Below are 24219 nucleotides of genomic sequence, written 5' to 3'. Positions count from 1 at the left end.
GCCTAAGGAATTTTTTTAGATATAAAATTGCTTTTGATTCTGCTCGCTGTACCTATGCTAGAGTAGTGTGAGCAGCTGTTGTAACCAAAAAAAAAAAAAAAATCTCAACAGGAGAAATGCTCTCAAAGCATGTCATGTGTCGATTATAGCATTTCTAATTGTATAGGGCAATGTATTTTACAACTATAGGGGAAAACCATTGCAGAGGAATGGAGGGAAGTGTGACCCACAATGTATTAATAGGTGACCTGTGAAAGCCGGCAGTTCTTGACACAGGCATAGGCATGGTGGGCAATCATGTAGCAGAGGAATCTCACATGCCATCACGCCCTTCTCATTTCCTCATAAATGCCACCTAGAAAGAGAGTGAAGGCTGAAGCCCCAGGGAACAGAATGGGGCAAGCACTGGGTCTCTTCTCTTGGTTTGCCTGAAATGACCTGAATAGTCCCCAAGGCCACAAGAAGGAATTTCTCCATTTCAGCCTATGGAGTGTAGACACTTGGAATTGATATTCGTAGAACATGCATGCACAGTTCTCAAGTTTGCACATAGATTCACGGATTCACCAGGAGGTATTAACTTCTGTCAGGGTTATAATATTTAGATATTTGTGTATGAGGCTGACATAGAGGAAAACATATTTATCCCTTTTTTTTATTTTTTTAAATATGTTTATTTGGATCCAAAGGACTATAAGTATAACAACCCAAGACCTCATCCAACATGGCTAGCCGGAAGGTATTATTTGGATTCCTTGATCCTGTATTAGTACCCAAGATTTATCCAGCGAATAACCGATGTGGGACTAAACACACGTCCTCACATACTCCTCCCGTTCAAGCCCTGACGTCCTCGTCAGGCTAAGGGTTTAAATCTATTCAAATCTAATCACAAACACCACGATTGGCCCGTAGTCAGCTCCAATGGATCCGTGCTGTAGTGTCCCCTAGTCCATATAGGTTATGGGCTGGGTCCGCTCTGATACCATTTGTAACAATCCAGGACCTCATCCAAAATGGCTAGCCGAAAGGTATTATTTGGGTTCCTTGATTCTGTATTAGTACCCAAGATCTACCCAGCGAATAACCGATGTGGGACTAAACACACGCCCGCACGGGTCCTCACAATAAGACCATAGGAATTAAGTAAAAAGATTGAACAACATACCATTAGGATATGGAAATGGTAAAATGGAGATGTGTGATCTTTTTTTTTCTTTATTTTTTGTGATGGAAGGGGAGGGTAAAGCCCACCAAATTTGATTAAAAATAAAAATATAATGATTACATGCTTCATATCTATTCAGCTGTAGAGTGGAGATAAAGTTTGATGATTCATGTGTGTTTTACAATGTTGTGCAACGTGGGGTGATTTTAAGCACAAGTTCACTTTAGGTTCGAAAAAAATTGAATTTTGGAAAGATAGGAATATTGAATTGGATATGTGGTAAAACTAGTTGTCAAAGTACACCAAGAAGTAATCTACCAAAAATGACACCAAGAAGTTACACCCATGAAGGATTGATAGGCTCTACCAAGAAAGGCATGTATTTCTGAACTACAGTGTTTTTTTTTTTTAAAAAAAAAATCTTTGCCAATGTAAAAAATGTAATGATAAATAAATGATCATTGCAGAAGTATGTACATAGGCTCGAATGGCTGCATAACCATCCAACCTTGTCTAATGTGCTTTGGTTGCTCGATGGAAATGTCGCTTCCAATCCATTTTTCCATGTTAATGCAACCCTGCATGAAAATATTAGTTTTGGACATAAATCCTCACTCTTTTTGCAAACTCAGAAAGACATGAAGCACTGGGCATGCTTACATGGCTTTGATTATTTTCATTAAAAAAAAAAAAAAAACATGGCTTTGATTGCAAAAGAATCTTAGGATGAAATCCCTTATGGTCCCTACCATTCTGCATGAAGGACCATGCATGCTTTATATTAAGCTCAGTCTTGCTTTGGAATACATATAGTGCGGTCTGCAATGAGACAATGAGAATGAGTTCATGGAGGATGCGAGCTGTTCCCTTTCATGCAAGGAGTTTTTTTGGCAACTGTGAATTGGACCACATTGTAAGAAGATCGCATTTACACCAAACTGCTTGCCAGTTAGTACGATATAAATGGCTACTGTGGTCACAAAATAGTCCTGCAGAATGTGGCATATAGTTATTTTCAGTAACTTTAGCGACAAAGGCCGATGATACCACTTCACATCGATCCAACAACTCAGATATAAATCCTATAGCCCTGTATGAATAGAGGAAGATTTGAGACGTAATTGAATCCGATCTCAAAGTGAACTTGCTTTTGGTTTTACAACTTACTGCTTTCATTGGTTTTAGTTATTGATTTGGATCTCATGACTCTAATTAAATTTGATCCAACTATTTATTAGTGTATTTGGATTATTATGGGAAACAACCTGAGTCCGGCCATTGCTGCCCCTTAATTTAGGTGAAAACATTGTATGAACTCCAACTAACATCTTATTAAGGAAGAGAATTGAACTAATTTGCTTTCATATTATTGTGTAATCAAGGTGGATTATGGGCCAAAAAGGACTCCTTCTTTCCTATTTAGAATAAAAATAAGAATAAAGACTGATATCAATACTAGTAGACAACAAAATACAGATAGGCTCACTAAAAGGAAAGAGGAGACCTGAAATAAGTTACAGCAGCTGTAAGAAAAAGACCTATAGATATTTCATGAGCAGGGGAGGCAGTAAAACAATGGTAATTGGTAAATCTTTTTAAAGGGCATATCATCATCGGAAATTCACAGTGGTAAAACAATGAGCAAGGGAGGCAGCAAAACATAAGTGGAGGTAGTGAGGAAGTAAAGCAGATTGGAAGCAGACAGTGGGAAAGCACTGAACTTGCAGAGACTTCCCAGAGCACAAAACCAACCTCCTCATATATTATCTCCTGACACTCATCACAAGCTCATCAGACAACTCAAGACCCACCCACAGGGAGTATGAAGTCTCCAAACTTACTATTAAATTCAAATTACAGCTGTTACATTGCAGATGAAATATATTAATGATGGTAGCCTCACCATCCAATTAAAATAACTCTAATAAAATTCTCCTCGGAGTGAGAATGATACGCTTTTGTCTTACCAGTGTGCTTTTTGTAACTTTTGAGATGAGAATGATATCTAACTTTGTCTATATATTCCTAGACTTTGACATTAAGCATTTTATGAATAGAAATATGTCCTCCCACTATCAATTCTTTAATGTGATCATGCAAAATTCCTTGTAAATTCTAGGTGGCCGTTGGCTTTGTGTAGCTGCTAGTGCCTTTGAAATGATGCAAGAGGCATTATCTTATCTGTAAGGGAGGCAGGTGTTACCTATAATTCATTCTTGAGCCCAGTAGTCTATAGATTATTTCCCCCAAAAAAAGGTCTATGGATCATTTAAACATTAAAAACTATTACATAGATGCATGTGCCCACATGCATGTGTGCATCTATAGGTTATGCCCCTATGAGGGAATAATGGATGCCCTATTAGGAAGGTAATGTAGAGTTGCTGAGATGTGGGATAAGAATAAGGGATGCACCACCACATGCATAAAGTTGAAAGATCACATGGGGTGGTGCCCTTGGGAGGACCAACTTATTCAGCACAATCATCTCATCCATGTTCCAAGAAACAACCACCATTTGCACAACTAGATTGCCACATGATGTCCTAATTTTTCTAAAGAAGCTTCCCCACCAAATCACCATGTGCCCAAGGGATGTCAGAAGGTTGGGTATTGGTGGGTTCAAAGCCCCCAAGTCTATCATTTGGCTTGTAATGAGATCTAAAGGTGGATCCATGGATAAGCAAAATGACTGCGTTCCACATGTCATATGTCGGCCCCCTTGACTTTTTATGCATACTTCAATGATGATTCACTCTCAAGCTAGGAACTGACCATCTTAGATATATGTTTCACTGCAGGTCCTTAGTTCCGTAATTTTTATGATACCATGAAGGTTGCTTGCTAAATAAGTTCACTGAGCACTATTTAGCTCCATTGTAAATTGGGAAAGAGAGTTTTTCTCATTTGGATAAATGCAACATAACAGGGACTTCAAGATTCTTGTTGGGTTAGGGTTTAACTTCTAATACGCCAGTCGATCTTCTTGTTCTTGTTCTTCTTCTTTATTTCAAACCATCGACATGGTAATTGACATTAATTCTTTGACATTCATGTGAAAGTTTACTTGTTTGTTGTTTTTTCTTGAAAAAAAAAAAATCTGCCCTTCAGATGAGATAAGTAGTATGGGAAGTTGTCATAAGATTTGGGAATTTGTCGGTCTTTTTTCTTGGGAAAATAGAATTTATACATAGAAAAAAAAAATTCCATCTATATAACCTCTGTTGTCATGTTGAAGCAATTGAACACTGCAGGAGATGAGGCTCCCTCCGCTCTCTTCACAAAATATTGGTTCACCATGTGACAAGGATGTTACATGTTAGGGCATATCTTTAGGAGTAACCTCTTTTTATAATTAACAAATTGGAGTCAATGTGGTCTTGATTTCTCTTTTTGATCCTCTGTGATCCTTGGCCCTTTTATTTTGACTGAGCCATATATTCCATGAAACCAGGGATTTTCCATGTTAATAAGGTTTGCTTAGCGGGTCAGCAAGAATCTTTCAATCTCCTCAGATCCAATCAAGGTTGCCACTTAAGGTGCCTCCCACTCAATAAGCAACATAGTTTTCCTAGACTGATAAACAGAATAAAATGATTAAGCTTTCCCTTGATGTTACAAAGCCTACTTCATTGTTCCTCTTTTTATGTGCATGACAAAGATGTAACATGGTGGAAAAGTAACATTGACAGACAAAATAGAAACCCAACATATGGAACTCACTCACCCAACTCGAAGATAATTAGAACTTCTGGTTCACAGGAGAACATCTATCATGCCAACTTAAGCCTTATCCACAGAAGAACATCTAGGTGTATCATTACTGCCAACCAAAATGCCCTCACATCATGTGAGGGTGGGCCAAGAGAGATGGGCAGATTGCCAGTTTACTAGGGCCCTCTTTCCTCAATGAACATGTGATATCCTCCCAATCATGGAGTCCTTGAAGCAGATGGCCAGCATTACTGCCTCTAACTGCAAAAGATCCTGGTTGCTTTGTGTATGTGAAGCTGAAAGAGATGGCAGTCCCTTTGCTTCAGCCCATTATACTGGTGGTGGTTTGGAGACATAGGCAAGTGAAGGTCCATGTGATATGGTAGGAAGGATTGCGACATTTTAACTGTATCCATTTCATGCTGATGGGGAGCCTTGAGTGGGGCTTTCTTGTGAAGAAAATGTTGATCTTGATACCAGACCAGTTTTAAAACCAGTCTTCTTGATCGAAGGATTTTCGAGAGATTCTTCAGTTTTCTTCATGCAGAACATAGCTATCCATGCATTCTGACCGCAGACATTGTGCGCTTTGCATTTGACTTTAGATCATATGGATCATTTGTCTGCTCGCATGGCAAATTGAATTTAATTAATCATGTCGTCAGGCATTAAACTAACAAGTGACTCAAGGAAGCAGAATTGGTCCCCATTTTGCTGCTCTTGATCTACATTGTTATCAAACAGAATCTCATTTGTTTAGCTCTAATGGTCCTCCCAGGTGTTTTTCCTGCGCTGCTGACGCCTGTATCTTCCTCAGGATGATATGAAATTAGTACAGTATGCTCTTAAGAGATATTAGCTCATGTTTTTTTATCAATCTCGGTATCTGTTCTTACATCATGACAAACTTAGTTCACTAGGTACATCTCGATTACCACTCCTCACTTTTAAGATAATATGTACATGGCAATGGATTAAAATCTCAATCAGTACTCAAATCACTTTCGACAACACATGTACATGGAACAAAATATCATGTGCTGCTTGTATAGGATAAGGTGATGTTTGTCATGAATCTCCAACAGGTTTGACGGTTGATGCTGGTCCAAGAATCTCCAGACTAAGAAACAAGAGGCCAATGGCTGTACCAGAAAGCTGCCACCAGGAAAGCCCAAAGATGGTGCTGACTTTGCTGTCAAATAATTCAAGTCCAAGCAACTGAGCCATCTAAAACCTGCAGTAGGATCAACTCGATGATTTCACCTTCCGTGATGCGCTTGAAATAGAGGCCGCCAACTCATCTTCTCCAGCTAATTGCTGTAGGATGTATCATAGACATCTTCTTACTTTGTTTAGTTGGTAGCATCACTTGGGAGCAAAGACGACAGCAGATTGTGACGAAACAGAGAGCTTGGCACTTTCAATCACACAGAAAACTTATCATTTTGCTACGATACAAACTCCAATCAAATTTTGCTGATCAAAACTTGTGTCCGCCTGTTGACAGCCGATGAATGGCCAATTAACTAAAGAAGCATAATACATCCAAGCAATGAAAAAGCATCAATGATGAGCGTTGAAGGCTTGATGGATATGTATGGCTCACAATTATTGTGAACAGAAAAAAGCCAGAAATAAGATCGAGTTCATGAAATGACATGACATGCAGCAATGACTAACAAGAACAATATACAGAACCCCAGACATTTTACCATCAGGCTACCTTTGGCTCAATAGACAGCCTTCAAAATCCTTACAGAAGAAGAGAATTACTAGTGATGTAGAAAAGAGGAAAAGACAAATTTCTGTTCTGCAACTTGATCATTGGTATGAAATTACTGAATAAATAAGTGGCTGCGGTTTTACACAACTGAAATTAGATTGCAACAGACTGCCCCATTCAACAGAACTTGGTGGTCAAACTCATTACAATGATGCTGTGATTCTCTCAATACAGGAAAATCAACCACAGCCTGTAACATAATGTTGATTTTTCCAATTTCGGAGCTGTTGTAGCAGTCAAATACTACAGATTTGGCCTTCCTATAGTCAGTAAATTGCTTTTGCCTCTTTCACCAAAAAGGTAAAGTGAAAAAGGAAAAGAAAAGAAAAGATCCTCAGCAGCTGTTACCACTGTCTTTCATTCGGTTTGAGCAATGCTTGAGCAGAATCAGTTTACCATCTCTCACCAGATGATCTATGGTATAGGAACCAAAAACAAGTGGCCCATTGACCTACAATCTCTCAAAAATATAGCACTGCAAGGACACTTAAACATCATCATGATTATTAGGCTGCAACTGAAGTTTTCTCAATTGTCTCAACGACCTGAAGGTAGAAGTTCCAGGAAGGATCAGTATCTGTTATAGCATCCTGGCCAAATGGGTGTTCTTGAATGTAATGTTGAACATCATCAGCCACTGCTAGCCCTTCTAAGTAGACATGAAGATCTCCTTCAGGTCCTGCTCATGAATATCTGATTAAATTTCGAAATACGTATGGCCAAGTAAAACATTAAAAACTGCACATACTGCAGATCGCTTACCTAGAGAATTGTCGTCTACATCCTCAAAATGATAAGGGCGAGGGAAAATAGCAGTGTATGGCTAAAAAATGTACGGAAGAAAGAGGAAAAAAGAGTACCATGGTTAGCATCCAATGAACTAAAACATGGCTAAAGTGTTATGATTCGTTCAATAAGGCCAACTATGAAAACCACATATGGATTACTTACGGGATTGCAGAGGGCTTTGTAAGGAGAGTCGTCCACAAGCAATGTATTTGATGGTGAGTACCGTCCTTTATCCCATGGAAGGTCCTGTTCCTCTTTGTCCCACAATTTCTTTAGTTCCTTTAGCACCAGTGGCTTATGCTTGTTCTCAATGGTTTTAAACCCAGTATGAGTGCATTTAGATTCATCCTGCACAAGATTGTGTAAAATAATTTAAAAAAACATGTGATTCATAATATCTAGAAGGGTATATGTGAAATAATGTGAAAGGAATCATGATAAGTACAATAACATGAATCGTTCACATTACTCAGACTACACGACCCTCATCCAGTCTACTTCATGTTACAAATATAAAATATGACTTGGATTTTCTATACCAGCACACCGTATATCTCCTAAATAGTAGATTAACTGTATATGGAGAAATTTGGTAGAAACAAGAGGGAAAGATCGCTCCTTGAATATGTTCCTAAAGATTGTCTATAACATGGAACCTTCAAACTTACAGCCCACCCCATTATCTGGAACATTACTTTTCAATTATACACAGAGGTTAGCTGTTGCAATCCACTATTGGTAGAATTGATAACATTTCAGATATACTAAATGGCATCCTAAAGGTTAAAACTTTTTTGGTTATTGTCCTTTTATTTTAAAAATAGGCATATGATACCCTCAGCACCTTGTAAAATTCCCTCTTACAACACTAGATAAGCATTGGGACTCATTTTGGTGATGGTAGACATCACATATAAAACTAAGATCCTAAAAAAGAAAAAGAAATATTCACATTATTATCCACATAGGAGGGAAAAAAAGCTTGCATATGTTTCAGTTCACGACTAATACACAGCCTTCTTCTATTCATTATTCATTTTGTTATTTGTTTATCACCTACCATCCAATTAGTCTATTATCTCCTTTCAAAGGCTCATTAAAGATTGAGAGAGTGGACCCTAGCTTATACAAACTTCAAATGGTTCAAAAGTAACCAGAAAAACCTCATTCTAAATGAATTTTGACGTGAAGACAACTTTAGCAACCCTAGGATCAAGGTTCGCCAAACTAGTACCAAGTATCATACTAGTCGGTTAATAGGTCAATACCGTAATGAACTTACCAACCTGAGACATATCAAAACCAGGCAGAGGGTGAAGGAGGAAGAGAGAGGGAGGGGAAGAAAAAGAGGGAGAGGGAGGGATAGAGGTAGAGAGAGGGAGGAAGAAGGAGACAAGCGTACTTCCAATCCGCGATCTGCGATCTCCAACCCTCAATGCCTATTATTGTTGTTTCTAGTACCAACAATATGGTCGTGAGGGGGAAGAGAGAGAGAGAGAGGTGGTGGCATGGTGAGAGAGAGAATAGAAAGAGAGGAACGGCGGTTGTCATCATCATTGTCAATGATGATGGGGGCGACGGGACCCTAACACTAGTGAGGGAAATCGTGAGAGGAGAAGAGTCATGAGAGATCAGAAGGATTGAAAGAGAGGAAAGGGTTATAAAAGAACCAAACCCGATTTGGCTTTGGAACAACCCAATACCACTTGAAATCGGGTGGAACCAAACATTTCAGCCCGGTTCGGACAATTGTTGACCAAGGACCCAATTGAGTTGCCAAACCGTCTCGGTTCTTGGCGAATCCTGAACTACCCGCTTCAGGATTGTTTAGCAAACCTTAAGTAGAACTTCTGATGCATCCATCTTTATTTTTTCACTTGCTGAATTGCTGATTATCACTCTCAGATATATCTTAGTTATGATTGCATTTAAACAATATCAGTGAACTTTGCCAAGTATATCTTTATAAAGAAAGCAATCTTTGAGTATGCTTAAACTGCTACCTCAAAAAAGGATTATGGTTAAATTGCTTGCCCAACTCCAATGTGAAACAACCAAAGGATATTTCTATCAATCCAAGCTAATTTATCAAAACACAACATCGCTCAAAGTTCATAATAAAAAAGTGCTTTAGGCCCTGTTTGGGGGAGCTGTTGGCAATAGAGCTGTTAGAAGTAGAGCTGTTGGAAGTAGAGCTGTCTGAAGTAGAGCTGTTATAAAAAGCTATTTGCTGTTTGGTAACTATATTCGTAAAGTGCTGTGGTACTTTGTTTTGTGTTTGGTAAACAAACTGAGAAAGTACTTTTGTATAACAAAATTACCATAAAGGACATTGCATAGTATTATACAACAGAACATAATAAAACATAACATAAATTAATACATAAATATACGATATAGTATAATATTATTGTAATATAAAATAATATTATGTTAATATAGCATAATAGTAATATAATTATTAGAGTAAATTAATATTTGGTAATATAACATAATATTAAATTATTTAACATAACATATTAATGTATTATGATATAATGTAATATATATTATATTTATAGTATAATACAATAATAAAAGTATAAAATATTATAATTATTAGTATAAATTAATTTCTCATAATATAACATAATATTAAATTATTTAAAATAACATATTAATATATTATAATGTAATGTAATATAATACAATATTTATAGTATAATACAATAATAAAGGTATAAAATATTATAATTATTATTATAAATTAATTTTCCATAATATAACATAATATTAAATTATTTAAAATAATATATTAATGTATTATCATGTAATGTAATATAATATAATATTTATAGTATAATACAATAATAAAGGTATAGAATATTATAATTAGTAGTATAAATTAATTTTTCATAATATAACATAATATTAAATTATTTAACATAACATATTAATGTATTATGATATAATATAATATGATATTATATTTATAGTATAATACAAAAATAAAGGTATAAAATATTATAATTATTAGTATAAATTAATTTTCCATAATATAACATAATATTAAATTATTTAACATAACATATTAATGTATTATGATATAATATAATATGATATTATATTTATAGTATAATACAAAAATAAAGATATAAAATATTATAATTATTAGTATAAAATAATTTCCCATAATAATTTCCCATAAAATAATTTTCCGCGGTCCAGGGGCTCTTCTTCGTGGTCCACGCTCGAGGAGGACCTTAGCGTGGGCCGCGAGGTTGATGATAAAAAAAAAAAAAAACAATAGATTGATTTTGGAAGGTATGGAAAATGATTAAAAATTTTTTCTTCTAAAATGTGGTTCAAGAGATGCATACAAAAATTGAAAAGAAAAATACCTTTTCTTACGGAAGGGAGTCTCACGGCTAGGGTTCTTGGCTCCAGCAGATTTTTAGGTTTATAAAGGGACAAACTATGTAATTATGTTATTTTAATATGGGCATTTTTGTCAAAAATACAGCTTTCCGAAAAAGCTGAAACAGCTTCCTCCCAAAAGCTCCAAATTGGAGCTTTCTCCCAAAAGCTGTTTTCAGCTTCCCGCAAAAGCTGAAACAGCTTTTTGAAAAATTTACCAAACACAGTTTTTCATCTAAAAGTACTTTTGGAGGGCCAGAAAGTGCTTTCTAGCCCTCCAAAAGCTCTCCCAAACAGGGCCTTAGCTCCGTGGAGTCACTAATGAAGGTGCCATTAAGGATTTTTTCCATTCTGGTCGGTTGCTGAAATCTAAAAAAATAAGTGGTTGATGGCGGTCTTACGATGGAACCTTTAATCAAACAGCGCCTTTAGATAGGCTTGTTGGTTTTAAGGAAGGTTATTCGCTGGATCTTCAATTTCAATTTCAACAAAATATGCATGAAAATAAGTTGTTGAGGAGGGACTCTAGTGTATTTCCTAAAACATACCAATGGACTCTATCTATTTAGAAGATGAATGGTGCAAAGACCAACTAAGTTTATAAAGACTTATTACTAAGTCAAGAAAACTCGAGGAGGGAGGTAGAATATTCCTTGAGCATTATATGTTTATGTTACAATGCCTAACCATCATGTCATAAATTTCTACAATGACTTGGAATCTAATTGCCATCAAGGCCCCTTATTTCAACCAAACAAACCCTAATATATACTTGGAAAACAACATTTGTATCTTCATACTTCTGTGCATGTGTTTTCCTTAATATTACATGATTTTGTAAATAAATTGTACATCAAAATTCATATAAGATTTGGTGTAACAATGAAAAAAGTAATTATGATCATCCTAAACCATCAATAGTAATCAAACTTCTTTCTTCAGCATCTTATCAGAAAAAAAGCCTTGATACTAAGAAGATGATTAAAGACAAAAAGAACAACCTACTATAGTTTCCCTGTTAGGTTAAGCAAACTCTTGAGGATAAAGTTATCTTTTCAACATGTTCTGTCTTCACTGCAATGCATCACAAAGTTTTTGTAGAGTTTTATTATGACTTGAACCTTTAAGCAGATTGCTTCCTTACTTCTCTAACTTAATGCTACAGAATGAAAAAGCAGCAACAACTAGCTTTTAATATTATACAAGTAGGACATATTTAGCATGTTGTGCATGTGCGCGTTCTATTATGAATCATGGACTTAATGGTCTGTGGACCTAAAATCTTCATGAAAGCTTTGAAGACCTGTCATGAGTATTCCATCCATCCATATGAATCTCTACATGGGGCTACAATACCACAAAATTCCACTTCCAATTGTACCTTTCAATGAGTTTGTTCGGCTAACAGAATCAAGTGATCTAATTGCCATAGTCAGCTAAAGTAACTGCTAGGTTCTGACGAACTACGGAGGTCTGCCAAACATTCTTCAAGGAGCTGAAACTTGAACTTAGGTTTGTGTAAGGAGACCCCCCCCCCCAAGCAAAAGTCAAACCCCTCATGAACCTTTCCTCTTCTTGAAGCTTGTGACTGCAAGCTCACTCCTCAGATAGGTCGAGAGCATGATAGACTCTCCTTTTGATTATTTTTTTAAGCCCCTTCTCTTTTGCAGTCTTTTGTCTGTTCTTTCTTGATCTGAGAAGAGTATCTTTTCTTCCTCCATTTTTGCTACAGGAACACAAAGAAACCACTTTAAATCAGCAGCTCGAATTTGTGTCTGACATCTGGTTTTGCTACTGGACTTGATAATTTTCTTGTGGTCATAACCCCATGAAGTTCCATTCATCAAGAGAATAAACTCAAATGGATCATGAACGTCCATTTAGCTAGAAGAAAGCACACCTTAACTAGGATTAGTATGTTAGTAGCACTACCATTATTTTGCCAGCACGGCCAGTATGCAATTGGCCACCATTTTCTTTGACATGGTAGAGATATGGCTACAGGAACATCAGGAGAATCATTAGACCCTCTTAAGGATTCTTTGATGAAATCAACATGAGCCCTTTCATTTAGCGGCTCTAACTTTAGCCAAATGCATTAGAAATTGATACTCAAAAGGATTCAAAAATGTTAATCACAAACTGAACACAGCAATTGACAAGGTTCAATCAAGAATACGAACTGCATCCTTATTATGTTGCTTCCTGCAGACTATGGCTTTCTCCTGCAGACCTTTTTGTTAATTCCGCTCTCCAGATTCCTTGATTAAATTTGTGGTTTTCTGCTAAAAGAGCAAGTCCTTAGCCAATTACCACAATTCACTGCAGTTACTTATAAAAGGTTTTTCTTCTCCTTTTCTTTCATCACCATCTATGTCAAGACTAATGACTTCTGTGGAATCTAAAGCCCTGTTTGGGGAAGCTGTTAGTAGTAGAGCTTTTGGAAGTAGAGCTGTTGGAAGTAAAGCTGTCTAAAGCAAAGCATTTATAAAAAGCTGTTTGCAGTTTGGTAACTATATTTGTAAAATGTTGTGGCACTTTAACATGTATTTAGTAAACAAACTAAGAAAGTACTTTTGTGTGGCAAAATGACCATAAAGGACATTACAAGTATTATACAACAGAACATAATAAAATATAATATGGGTGAGAGAGAAAGAGGTGGGATGAGGATTTTAGGAAAAAAAGTGAGATTTAAATGGAGATATTTTGGTCCAAAAATAGCTTCCCAACAAAGCTGAAAACAGCATTTTTGGAAAGCTCCAAATTGGAGCTTCTCCCCAAAAGTTGTTTTCAGCTTCCCGCAAAAGCTGAAACAGCTTTCCGAAAATTTTACCAAACACCATTTTTTATCTAAAAGTACTTTTGGAGGGCCAGAAAGTACTTTTTGGCCCTCCAAAAGCTCCCCCAAACAGGGCCTAAATCTCCCCTTGCAGGATACATTGATCCTAAACTTCATTAAGTTAGTCTATTTTACGATTATCTTCAAAGACATACAATCTAGGCATGTCATTTCTTGTTATGCTGCATCTCAAACACAGCTGCAGATTTAGCATTATCAGGTTAATTGTCGTTCTTGTTATTTTTGCCTTCTTATGTTATTCAAACCTCTAGATAGTCATTCACTCAACCGTGACACATTATTCGCTCAACCTTCCCAATGGCTCTTGACGAGGAGGGTCCTTTTAGTGCCTCATTGGATTAATTTGGTGCATACCCATTATTTAGCACGTTGTTGCACTTTTGTCCATTCTCTTACTGTCTCAACTTACAGCTTCTTCATAGATTTGAATGTTTTTCTCCAAGCCTTCACACAAGCTGACTCTACTTTCATAAATCCTTCATCACTTGCTTAATGCAAACTTTAGGTCTTAAGCATTGTCATTCTGACAGGCCACAAACTATTCGACACCTCAACCCTAGATATTTCGGGGACCATGTGGTTAGCAAGGACATACGGAGGCAGAAGGGCAAGGCAACAGTTACGAGAGTGGGCGATGGGGAAGACCAGGCATGAAGAACATGAGGAACGTGAGGACTGGGTCATGTTAACGTTTATGTTACCATTAGAGAGTGGTGTTCCATGAGAATTGGAAGTTTGTTACCATTAGAATAGGAAGTTGTTATTACATGTTGTAGTTAATTATTTATAGCAGGATTCTGTAGTTGTTGGGGGTGGAGAAAACTTGATTCAGTTGATTGTAATCATGGACTTTGCTCCTTCCCTAATCAGAGCTTCAAAAATAGAAGCAATGGTCAAATGGCCCACGCCAAGAACCATCACCGAATTGAGAGGCTTCCTTGGGCTAATTGGGTACTACTATAAATTTGTGAAGAATTATGGGATATTAGCTGTACCTTTAACAGCCTTATTGAAAAAAAGTAGTTTAGTTGGGGACCCCAAGCTGGCCAAGCTTTTCAGCAGTTGAAAAAGGCGATGACTAGTACACCCATTTTAGCCATGCCAAACTTTGCAGAAACTTTTGTAGTGGAAACAGATGCATCAGACTTGGGGGTAGGAGCAGTGCTCAGTCAAAAGGGGAGGCCATTAGCATTTATGAGCAAGATAATTAGCCCAACTAAGAGAGGATGGTCAACGTATGCAAAAGAAATGCTGGCCATTATTGAGGAAATACGGTTATGGAGGCCATATTTGTTGGGTCGACACTTTCAAATTCTTACGAATTAGAAGAGTCTTCGATTCTTATTGGAGCAGCAGGTCACAACCCCTGAACAACAGAAGTGGCTGACAAAGCTCATGGGATACGCGTATGAAATTATCTACAGACCCGACAAGCAAAATTCGGCACCAGATGCATTAAGTCGTAGCCCCAATTTAAATGCAATTGAGTCCATCAGTGGGAGAGAATTGACTCTATGGGCTGATGTGAAAAATGAACAGGCTCGTGACCCATTCAACCAGCAAAAATTGGCCCAAATTGGCATCCAATTAGAAGAAGATCCAAAGTTTCAGCTCAAAGTTGGCATCCTTTTCCACAAGGGTCGAGTCTGGCTTCCACTGAATAATTCTATGAAGCAATCATTGTGAGAGGAGTTCCATGGGAGTAAAATTGGTGGGCGTTCGGGTGTACTTCGAACATTCAAGAGATTGAACCAGACTTTCTTTTAGGTGGGTATGAAGAAGGACGTGCAGGATTTTGTAGCTAAATACCTGGTTTGTCAGAGAAATAAAAGTGAAGCACAATCACCAACAGGGCTGTTACAACCGCTTCCAATTCCGGCTCAGGTATGGGAGGACATCTCAATGGATTTTGTGAAGGGGCTTCCAAGGTTTGAGGGTAAGGAAACAATACTAGTCGTGGTCGATCGGCTTACAAAATATGCACATTTTCTACCATTGTCGCATCCCTTCACCGCCAAGCGAGTTGTTGAACTGTTCGTAGAGTATATAGCCAAGTTGCACGGCATGCCTATAACTATTGTAAGTGATCGAGACTCTTTGTTTATGAGTGCTTTTTGGCAAGAATTTTTTAAATTGCAGGGTTCCAAGCTTAAAATGAGCACGACGTACCACCCATAATCCGATGGGCAAACGGAAGTGGTTAACCGATGTGTCGAACAATACTTGCAATGTTTCTCTAGCCAATATCCGAAGAAATGGAATAAGTGCCTCACATGGGCTGGGTATTGGTATAATACCACATTCCATCAGTCAACAAGAATGACGCCGTTTCAGGCGCTCTATAGGCGAGCTCCTCCCACGATCATCAACTATCTCACAAGTACATCGGCCGTAGCAGAGGTGACCGTGAGTTGCAGCAGCGAGATAAGCTGTTGAAATAGCTAAAAAGCAACTTGGAGAAGGCGCAAAATTAGATGAAGCAATAGATATAAAAACAGAAAAAGGTCAAGTTCAATGTGGGAGACTGGGTATTTTTTAAGTTGCCCCCATATCCTCAGTGTGCACTATTCAGGAGAGTTCACCAGAAGCTCACAAATAAGTTCTTTGGGCCATATAAAATTTTACAGCGAGTGGGGACCATTGCCTATAGGTTGGAACATCTTGCCCATGCAAAAATACATCTTGTGTGCCATGTGGCATTGCTCAAGAAGGTTGGTGGCGAGGGCAGCCAGGTGTGTGCAGCTCCACCGCCCTTTGCAGAAGACGAAGAGATCAGATATTAGCCCCAAGAGATCATGGATTATCGGTGGGTTAAGCATGGTGCAAAGTATTTTATTGAAGCTTTGGTCCGATGGAAGTATTTACCAGCCAAAGATGCAACTTGAAAAAATATTTATCAGCTGAAGGAGCGGTTTCCGAAGCTGAACCTTAAGGACAAGGTTCCTGCTAAGGGGGGAGGAATTGATAGGCCACAGCACCTCAACCCCAGATATTTCGGGGACCATGTGGTTAGCAGGGAGATACGGAGGCAGAAGGGCAAGGCAACAGCTAAGGGAGTGGGAGATGGGGAAGACCAGGCATGAAGAACGTGAGGAACGTGAGGACTGGGTCATGTTAACGTTTATGTTACTGTTAGAGAGTGGTGTTCCATGAGAATAGAAAGTCTGTTACCATTAGAATAGGAAGTTGTTATTACGTATTGTAGTTGCTTATTTATAGTAGGAGTCTGTAGTTGTTGAAGGTGGAGAAAACTTGATTGTAATCGTGGACTTTGCTCCTTCCCTAAGCGGAGCTATCTATCTATTTTACTTGTGACTCTCGTACTGAGACCTATCACAATCTATTAGCCAGCATATTTCCACAAGTTTTTAACCTATTGCATCCATATCCTTTCTTTTTGCTACCTTGTGACTTTGAAACCAACTACCAGTTCTGAAGCACTCTCAATTTGGAGTTACTCTTCAAAGTTGACATCATCTTGACAAAATTGGGCTTGGTTTTGGTTGTCATTATTTTGAGTGTGTACATCATGCATGCATTATTTCATATATATAACTGCACTTATGCATGTATTCAGTTAGAACTTGCAATCAAATTGTAAGTGAAGCTTTGATGATTAATGGAAGATGCAGAATGAAGATGGTCAATTCTAAATATAGATGAAATAATTCAGTAAAAGCTGGTATTTGCCGCTAGCAGGGAGCTGATTTTAGACCAGTCTATGGGCCGGATAAGTTATTATTGACTACAAAGACAATATCTAAAAAAAAAAATCAAGATTCTGGATGTGACCAACATATCATGCATTATTAAATAAGTCAAAAAGGATATATAAACTTGTCATGATAAATGTAGTCTCAAGATCACTTACCCAAGAAAATAATAGATTATGTTTCAGATTTCCCACAAGAAAATCAACCAAAGCATCAACGTTATATCTGCAGAAGGTGCAATAAAGGGATATGACCACAATATACTATTCAGCGGCACCTAAATAGAACTTCAAAACACCAAAAGCATGAAAGCTAATGTCTAAAAAAGATACCATATAACAAAGACAATAATGAATAAAGAAAGAAGGAAAACAAGCATGAAGCAAGAACTAATTCAAAGGCATACTTTTTCCTTGATGACCAGACACCTATATCAAATTTCTCAAAGCAAAACTTCAGAAAATCGTCGCAGAAAGGTCTTTTGAATACTGGGTCCAAAACATAACATTATCCATCAGTACTTATGAAGTAGAAGCATTCTCTGACAAATTTATCATTAAAAGTTTAAAGGACTGTGTAAAATGTCAAACCTGCTTTGCCCCCAACCCTTTTATGTGCTTTACGAATATTCCGATAATCTGAATTAACATCAGCAAGCAATCCATTCAAATCAAGGACAAGAAGCTTTTTACCGGTACGATTTACTAATGCCCCCTCAAGTGGCATCGTCCCTGCTTTTGTTTCCTCATCTTGGTCCTTGGTTACACCTAAAGAGGTGACATCCTCTATAGCATATCTTATTGATGAAGATGCCACTTCTTTCTCCTGATCATTAGTTGTTTCTCCATGATTGTATGCAAAGTTTGAAGCATTATGTTGGCAAGTAGCCACTTTCACATTCTCTGATCCAGCTCCAGTTATAACAGGATAATTCAGATGGGAGTCATCCATGAGAACTTTCTCTCTTATTTGGAGTGAGAAATTAGAACCTTTTTCATGGGATGAATCCAATTTTGGTTTGCTTGGTAGATCAAAAGAACTAGAATTCTCTATGACACCTCTAATTGGAGGAGGCAAGCTTACTCCCTCTTTGCTATCAGAAGGAAGTATCTTCAGATTTTTTCCTGAAGAAATGAGACAGCCCTCTGGAGCCTTTCGAAAGTCATCCAACAAATTCTCATTCTTCTGTCTTGGTACACTGTCAGATTCTTGGTCTGCATGTATAGGTTGTCTTACATTCAATTCCCTGACTGTTCTTTCTACATCTGATACAGGATCCCTATCAGAACCATCAGCATCACCACATGCAAAAACTTCTACTGAGGTTCTGGAAGCTTCTGCATGGTATGAGTTTGAAGCTACCTCAGGGACAAAGTGATCCCCACTTGATGAAACCTCACCTGCACTCATTTCTGAACCATTAGTTTTTACAACAACATCCAGGATTTGGTTGTTTTCGATGAAATCATCAACATTAAATCTGTCCACTTCTACCAAGACTAAAGTGGTTACAGGAGGACCATCCTGATCAACTTCTATGTTAAACTGAGAACAGTCAAAAACCTTTTCCTCCACCTTCTGTTTCAATTTTTGACACTCACTTGAATCACTGTTTCTAACAACTTCAGAAACTGAATTCTCGGTGAACATGTTGCTCTTATTTGCATCAGCAAATGCATCTCCTGTACTGCGTTCCTTTAATACTGAATCATTGTTATTAGCAAGCTCGGGAACTGAATTAATCTCAGAAAACATGTTGGATTTCGAATCAATGTTAGGTAGCATGTCCCACATCTTCACCATATTATCATCTTTGTTCTTTGATGAACTTTCTTTCCTCGTCAGTAATACCAGATAGCCACCGACCGATGCTTCAGTGTCGTTCTTGTACACTGTATCTGAACCTGCATTTTCCAGTGATACAGAGCTACAAGCAAAATTATTATTTTCAGCAACCTGAGACAAGGGGCTACTGCCATTCTTTTGAGTAGATTCAAAGGTGCCGAAAGAGACACTTTTCTCCTCTGAAGTGGCACTTTTATTTCTCTTTGTATAAGTGACATTCACACCATGTGAGTTTGAACTTATTCCAGACACCATGCTGGTCTTCACTGAAGCCATGTTTAAATCCTCTGTCAAACTATCAACATTCCTACCGACTAATGGATTAAAATTGTTATTACCGGATGCTTTCCTGTCATTCTTCATTGTGGAGTCCATATCCACGATATCCAATAAAGCTGTAACATCAGCAGAAGAATGGTCTTGAACATTTTGCAGTGAAGAGTTTGAATCCTCTTTGAAAGATAATTCAGGTCTTTTCTCATCACTAGAGCCTACAATCATTGAAACATCACTTTCCTTTGTAACTATTGACATACTAAAGGATGCTCCCTTAAGGTTCTTATTCACTTTGTTAGCTTCATCAGTTTCAAAAACTGGAGCAATGTCTTCTTGTACAACACAAGAGGTTAATTCACCAGGCATTCTTTGGCTAGGTTCAGTTTCATTTGCACTATTTTCCTGCTTCATCATTATTTCTTTCTGTTCCACACAGACTTCTGTATGATTCTCAACCATTTCCAAAACAAGTTCACCTTTCTGAGACAGAGGACTGTCAATTGGTACAGCATATTCTTTGCCTTTTTCTGTCAAGACAATTTTAGTAGTTTGAAGGTCCTTTTCCCCAGCATTGTTGAACTTGGACAAAAAGACATACTTTTCCTTCTCCATATCACTCTCTGATAAATTTCTCAAATCTTTGTTTGCCAGTGCATCAGTATGGTCTTCAGATGACAAATTATGCTTCCCACATTTCCTCTTGCACTCCCCTTGACTTGGTCGATCTCCTGCAGTTTGAATCCAATTTTATGAACCTCTTTGAATGGGAAAAAAAGCTTACAATATAAGCACTTAAGTCAATATATGAACAGAGCATAAAAAAGGAGTCCAGATATTAATCTTGGACTGTGATGGAGTTTCATGGAAAGATCTATCAGATCACAGTACACCACAAAATTAGTAACTGATTCTACCTCCATTATGCAGGCATCTACCAACCAAACATATGGAACACGAAGTGAATACATTTCATATTACAGTATAAAATAAGTATACCCATGGTTTCATGCATTACAGGTGATTGAAATACAGAATGCAAATCATATATTATTCATACAGTTCTACTTGTGAGATACTTTATATTAGATTATCAGGTGATCAAGACTGGGGAACAAAACTATGAAGTTTTTCACATAAACTGAATTTGGATGGATAAGAATATTATGCGTGTAGAAAACAAGACAAATATTCAACAAAAAAAACAGAAAGAAAGAAAAAACATGGAAGAGAACTGTACTTTATCAAAAAAGCCTTCAATCAGTTATCTTGGGTCAGTTATGAACAAGGTCCGCCGTACCGGTACCGGTCGGCGTACCGATGGTGGCCCAAACCGATACGTACCGATCTCGTACCGGTCTGTACCGGTTCCTTATCGGTTCCATAACAGTTCTCCAACGATAAGCTACCGACACCGGATTTCACGCTGATCTGGTACCGGTCCCAGGCTGGACCGGTATGGCAAACCATGATTATGAATATTATTCTACAAATTCATATTGAGTATGCTCTGTTACAACTTATTCACAATTCTGCAAAAAACCTAGTACTGTTTCTCAAATAGGCTTCTAACATTTTTATTATAAACGGTCATGCCTCCAGATTATTCGCCCTACCTATGTTATTAGGGCTGAAAATGAACTGAGATGTTCATGAACAGCTCAGGCTTTTCTTTATGACTGGCTCGTTCGAGCTTGATTCGACTATGAGACTAGAAAAGCTTGAAAATCTTTTTAAAGCTTGGCTCAATTCTTTTTAAAGCTTGGCTCATTGAGCCAAGCCTGAACAATTCAGCTTGAGAAGAAGGAAAGAAGCTCGGCTCAGCTCAATAAGAAGCTTGTTCAAACTCAGTTCGGATCACAAACAAGTCAAGCTTAAAGACATGATTGCAAGCTCAGCTCAAGACTGAATACTCCTTTAACGTAAAAAGTCAAACCTGAGCAGCAGACTTGTCAGCTTGTCTTGACTTGTTGGTACCCACAGTTATTACTAACCATAATCGCTGACCCTGTTCATGTTTTACGTCAATTTCAGCTTTATATCTTATTACCATAGCTAATTTGTAATCAATCTTCCAAATTCATTTTCTAAAAGATGTTTCTTGTCGTACATAAACCTCCAAATTCTTTATTATTCTCCGTACTTCGCCACTATAATATCATTACAAAAACTTTACTTCTTATGTACCAAAATTCTGCAGCTCCACAAACTTTTAGGTAAGTCTTTCCATAATCAACATAGACCCAATCAATTCCCTCCCAATTTTGTGGCATCGTTCCCCGACATAATTAATGGTCATTGTTCTTGTATAAACCGAGTTATTTTTCACTGTGGCAGGCATGCTTGTGCCACGTGCCAGTGACCCGAACAGCAGAACAGCACCGAGTACAGATCATGTGCACCACATGGCCCGGAAGCACAGTGAGGGCCACAGAGAATTGGCATGGAGACTCATATCAACTATGCTACCTATCATGAATTTCTGGTATTCAAACAAGCCAGAGGAACACTGATTGCTTTATTGTAGTCTAGAATTTGCACAAAAGAACTCTATTACATGGATATGGCTAATCTTCTCCATTTAATTGTTTAATAGTAGCTAACATCACCATGTTTGAAGAATAGATATATACTAAAAGTGAAGGTCACTCCATATCTACTAACCAAGATTGATTTTTTTTTTTGGTAAAATACTAACTCAGATTGTTCAAAAAGTCAATTCAGCTAAAATTAGAAAATTCTGCTCATAAGATATCATTAAGTAAATACTTATCCAATTATATAAAACATATGAAAAAGGATTGCATGTATCTTACCAGCTAAAACCCTAACTCATCAACAAGAACAGCAGGCCATGAAATCAAACCAACACCACAGAAAAAAACCACCAACCAACTCAACAAAAATAACCAGAAAACATCAAATTCATATTATCATCACTCAACCAAAACACCCACTCAGCTGAAAACATCGATTTCCACTTAGCATCTCATCGCGAATCGAATCAAGAACAAACACCACGAAAGGAAAAACTTTAAAAAAAAATAATCAGCAAAAAACGAAACGAGAAATATCGCAATCAGCAGCATTCCTCCAAGAAATCGTACCAAACGAGAGTTTCAGATACCGATCAAATCCCAGTGGATTCCACTCCTCACAGCGGTCTCGGACAGATTCAAGATCTACAGAATTTGATCGCCTAACCTAGATGAAAAATTATAGAGCGTGGAGAAGGACTAGGCGAAACGAACCTGAGGCCGGGCTTCGTTTCCCCATTCTTTTCTCGTTCTCTCTCTTTCTTCGCTCCTTCCTCTTCGTTCTTTCTTACTCTCTTTTTATTCGGAAGGAATTTTCCGTTTTGGGTTTTTGTCTGGCGACCGGCGAGCAGAGCGAAACCAGCTCCGTCGCCTAAACTTCTTCCCTTTCCCTCTGTTTAGTAAAAGTGTTCCCCTCGAAGTAGACAAAGGATGTGAAACAGGGAATCCGTTCCCTTCTTGAGTAATGCTTGGTTTTGTTTATGTTCGGGAAACGGGAACAGGATAGATAACGTGTTCCTCTTGTGGGAACCCCTCATGTTCCAATTACATCATACGGATCCGCCCGTGGGAAATCGTGTGTCCGAATCGGAGCAAAAGATCCCATGTCAAGGACGCCATCCGAGGGGCATCCATCCGACTAGGGAGGCAGCGGCAAACTCGGACTTTTGTCTCTCTCCACTGCCAGATACTAGAGAGAGCCAATACAAGGCCATATAAATTTTGCACAACAATAGCTACACGTATGACATAGAACTGAACCAAATCTCGTTTCTATATTACTAGAAATTTTGTTTTCAATCCTGACGATCCAACAGGATAGATCCAAATAAGCCCTAAAAGAATTGCACTTGTTTTCAATCTAACATTAAGTTGTCGTCCAAGTTACCTTTGGTCCGTTTTGTTTCTTCCGACATTTTTTCGATCAACAAGCTCTTCCTTATTTTCTATCCTTGATGATTTGTATTGCTATTCATTCCCTTTATCTCAATATATTCTTTCACTCTATTTCACAATAGTTCCACCTATAACCTTCACAAGATGTCATATTCCTCCTTTTATAATAATTTTATCCTTGTTGAACTCATCGAAGCCTAGTATCATTTATCCTTGGAAAAAGAAAACTTGTCTATAGCTGACAAAAGATCTTAAATTTATTTAAATCTAATAAAAGCTTGAAACACAACTAGGGTACACGATGTGTGGGTGGAAGCGGCTTAAATATTATAAAAGTCAAAATTAATAACTAACCCATTCACAAAGAATGATGAAGATAAACACAACCATATACATAATAGCGCACCTCAGGTCCATAATAATTTATGCAAGCCAATAAGAATGATAATTTAATATACCAAATGGTAAATTTTATTCAAAATTTAGTATGCATGTGGATTAATTGTAAAATCATTATATTTTATAATATAGAATATTTGATAATTTATAATTTATGATTTTTATAACAAAAGTGAGGCACTTTTGTTCTATTGTAAAATTCATAAATTTCTTAAAATAGTAAAATAGGAAGTTTCAACTTTTAATTAGAATAATCAAGTTTATAATATTTCTCTCTTTTATCATCTTATATATTTTATTTGTTTAACTTTCCTAATTAACAACCAAAGTTTATCTATGTCACA

The 24219-nt window shown here is 37.5% G+C and overlaps 1 protein-coding gene across 3 annotated transcripts; it reads right to left on the bottom strand.

Moving 5' to 3' along the window:
* Positions 1 to 6684: 6684 nt before the first annotated feature.
* LOC103718221 lies at positions 6685 to 23079 on the bottom strand. Of its 3 annotated transcripts, none has more exons than XM_008806934.4 (7): positions 22796 to 23060; positions 18017 to 20275; positions 17833 to 17914; positions 17585 to 17651; positions 7617 to 7802; positions 7428 to 7488; positions 6685 to 7344 (listed from the first exon to the last, which is right to left on the bottom strand). In XM_008806934.4, exons 1-7 carry the CDS (start codon positions 22818 to 22820, stop codon positions 7172 to 7174), a joined length of 2853 nt encoding a protein of 950 aa, XP_008805156.2. In that variant the 5' UTR covers positions 22821 to 23060; the 3' UTR covers positions 6685 to 7171. The 3 variants fall into 3 exon arrangements, 2 of the variants coding, with proteins under 2 accessions (XP_008805156.2, XP_008805157.2); XM_008806935.4 differs by having other exon boundaries at positions 22652 to 23057; XR_005511798.1 differs by lacking the exons at positions 6685 to 7344; positions 17833 to 17914 and having other exon boundaries at positions 22796 to 23079.
* Positions 23080 to 24219: the final 1140 nt, after the last annotated feature.

Source organism: Phoenix dactylifera, chromosome 4 (genome assembly GCF_009389715.1).
Source record: "Phoenix dactylifera cultivar Barhee BC4 chromosome 4, palm_55x_up_171113_PBpolish2nd_filt_p, whole genome shotgun sequence".
NCBI classification, from domain to species: Eukaryota; Viridiplantae; Streptophyta; class Magnoliopsida; order Arecales; family Arecaceae; genus Phoenix; species Phoenix dactylifera.
Note: the sequence above shows the minus strand (reverse complement) of the source record. Positions and strands in the feature narration are given on the sequence as shown.

What these genes read in the sequence shown, in the direction of transcription:
- LOC103718221 (XM_008806934.4), bottom strand. Translation starts at nt 22,820, where the DNA reads ATGGGGAAACGAAGCCCGGCCTCAG. An exon ending in GTCTGGTCATCAAGGAAAAA is followed by an intron (nt 17,652 to 17,832) that starts GTATGCCTTTGA and finishes CACCTTCTGCAG; the next exon opens with ATATAACGTTGATGCTTTGG. An exon ending in ACAAAGCCCTCTGCAATCCC is followed by an intron (nt 7,489 to 7,616) that starts GTAAGTAATCCA and finishes TACATTTTTTAG; the next exon opens with CCATACACTGCTATTTTCCC.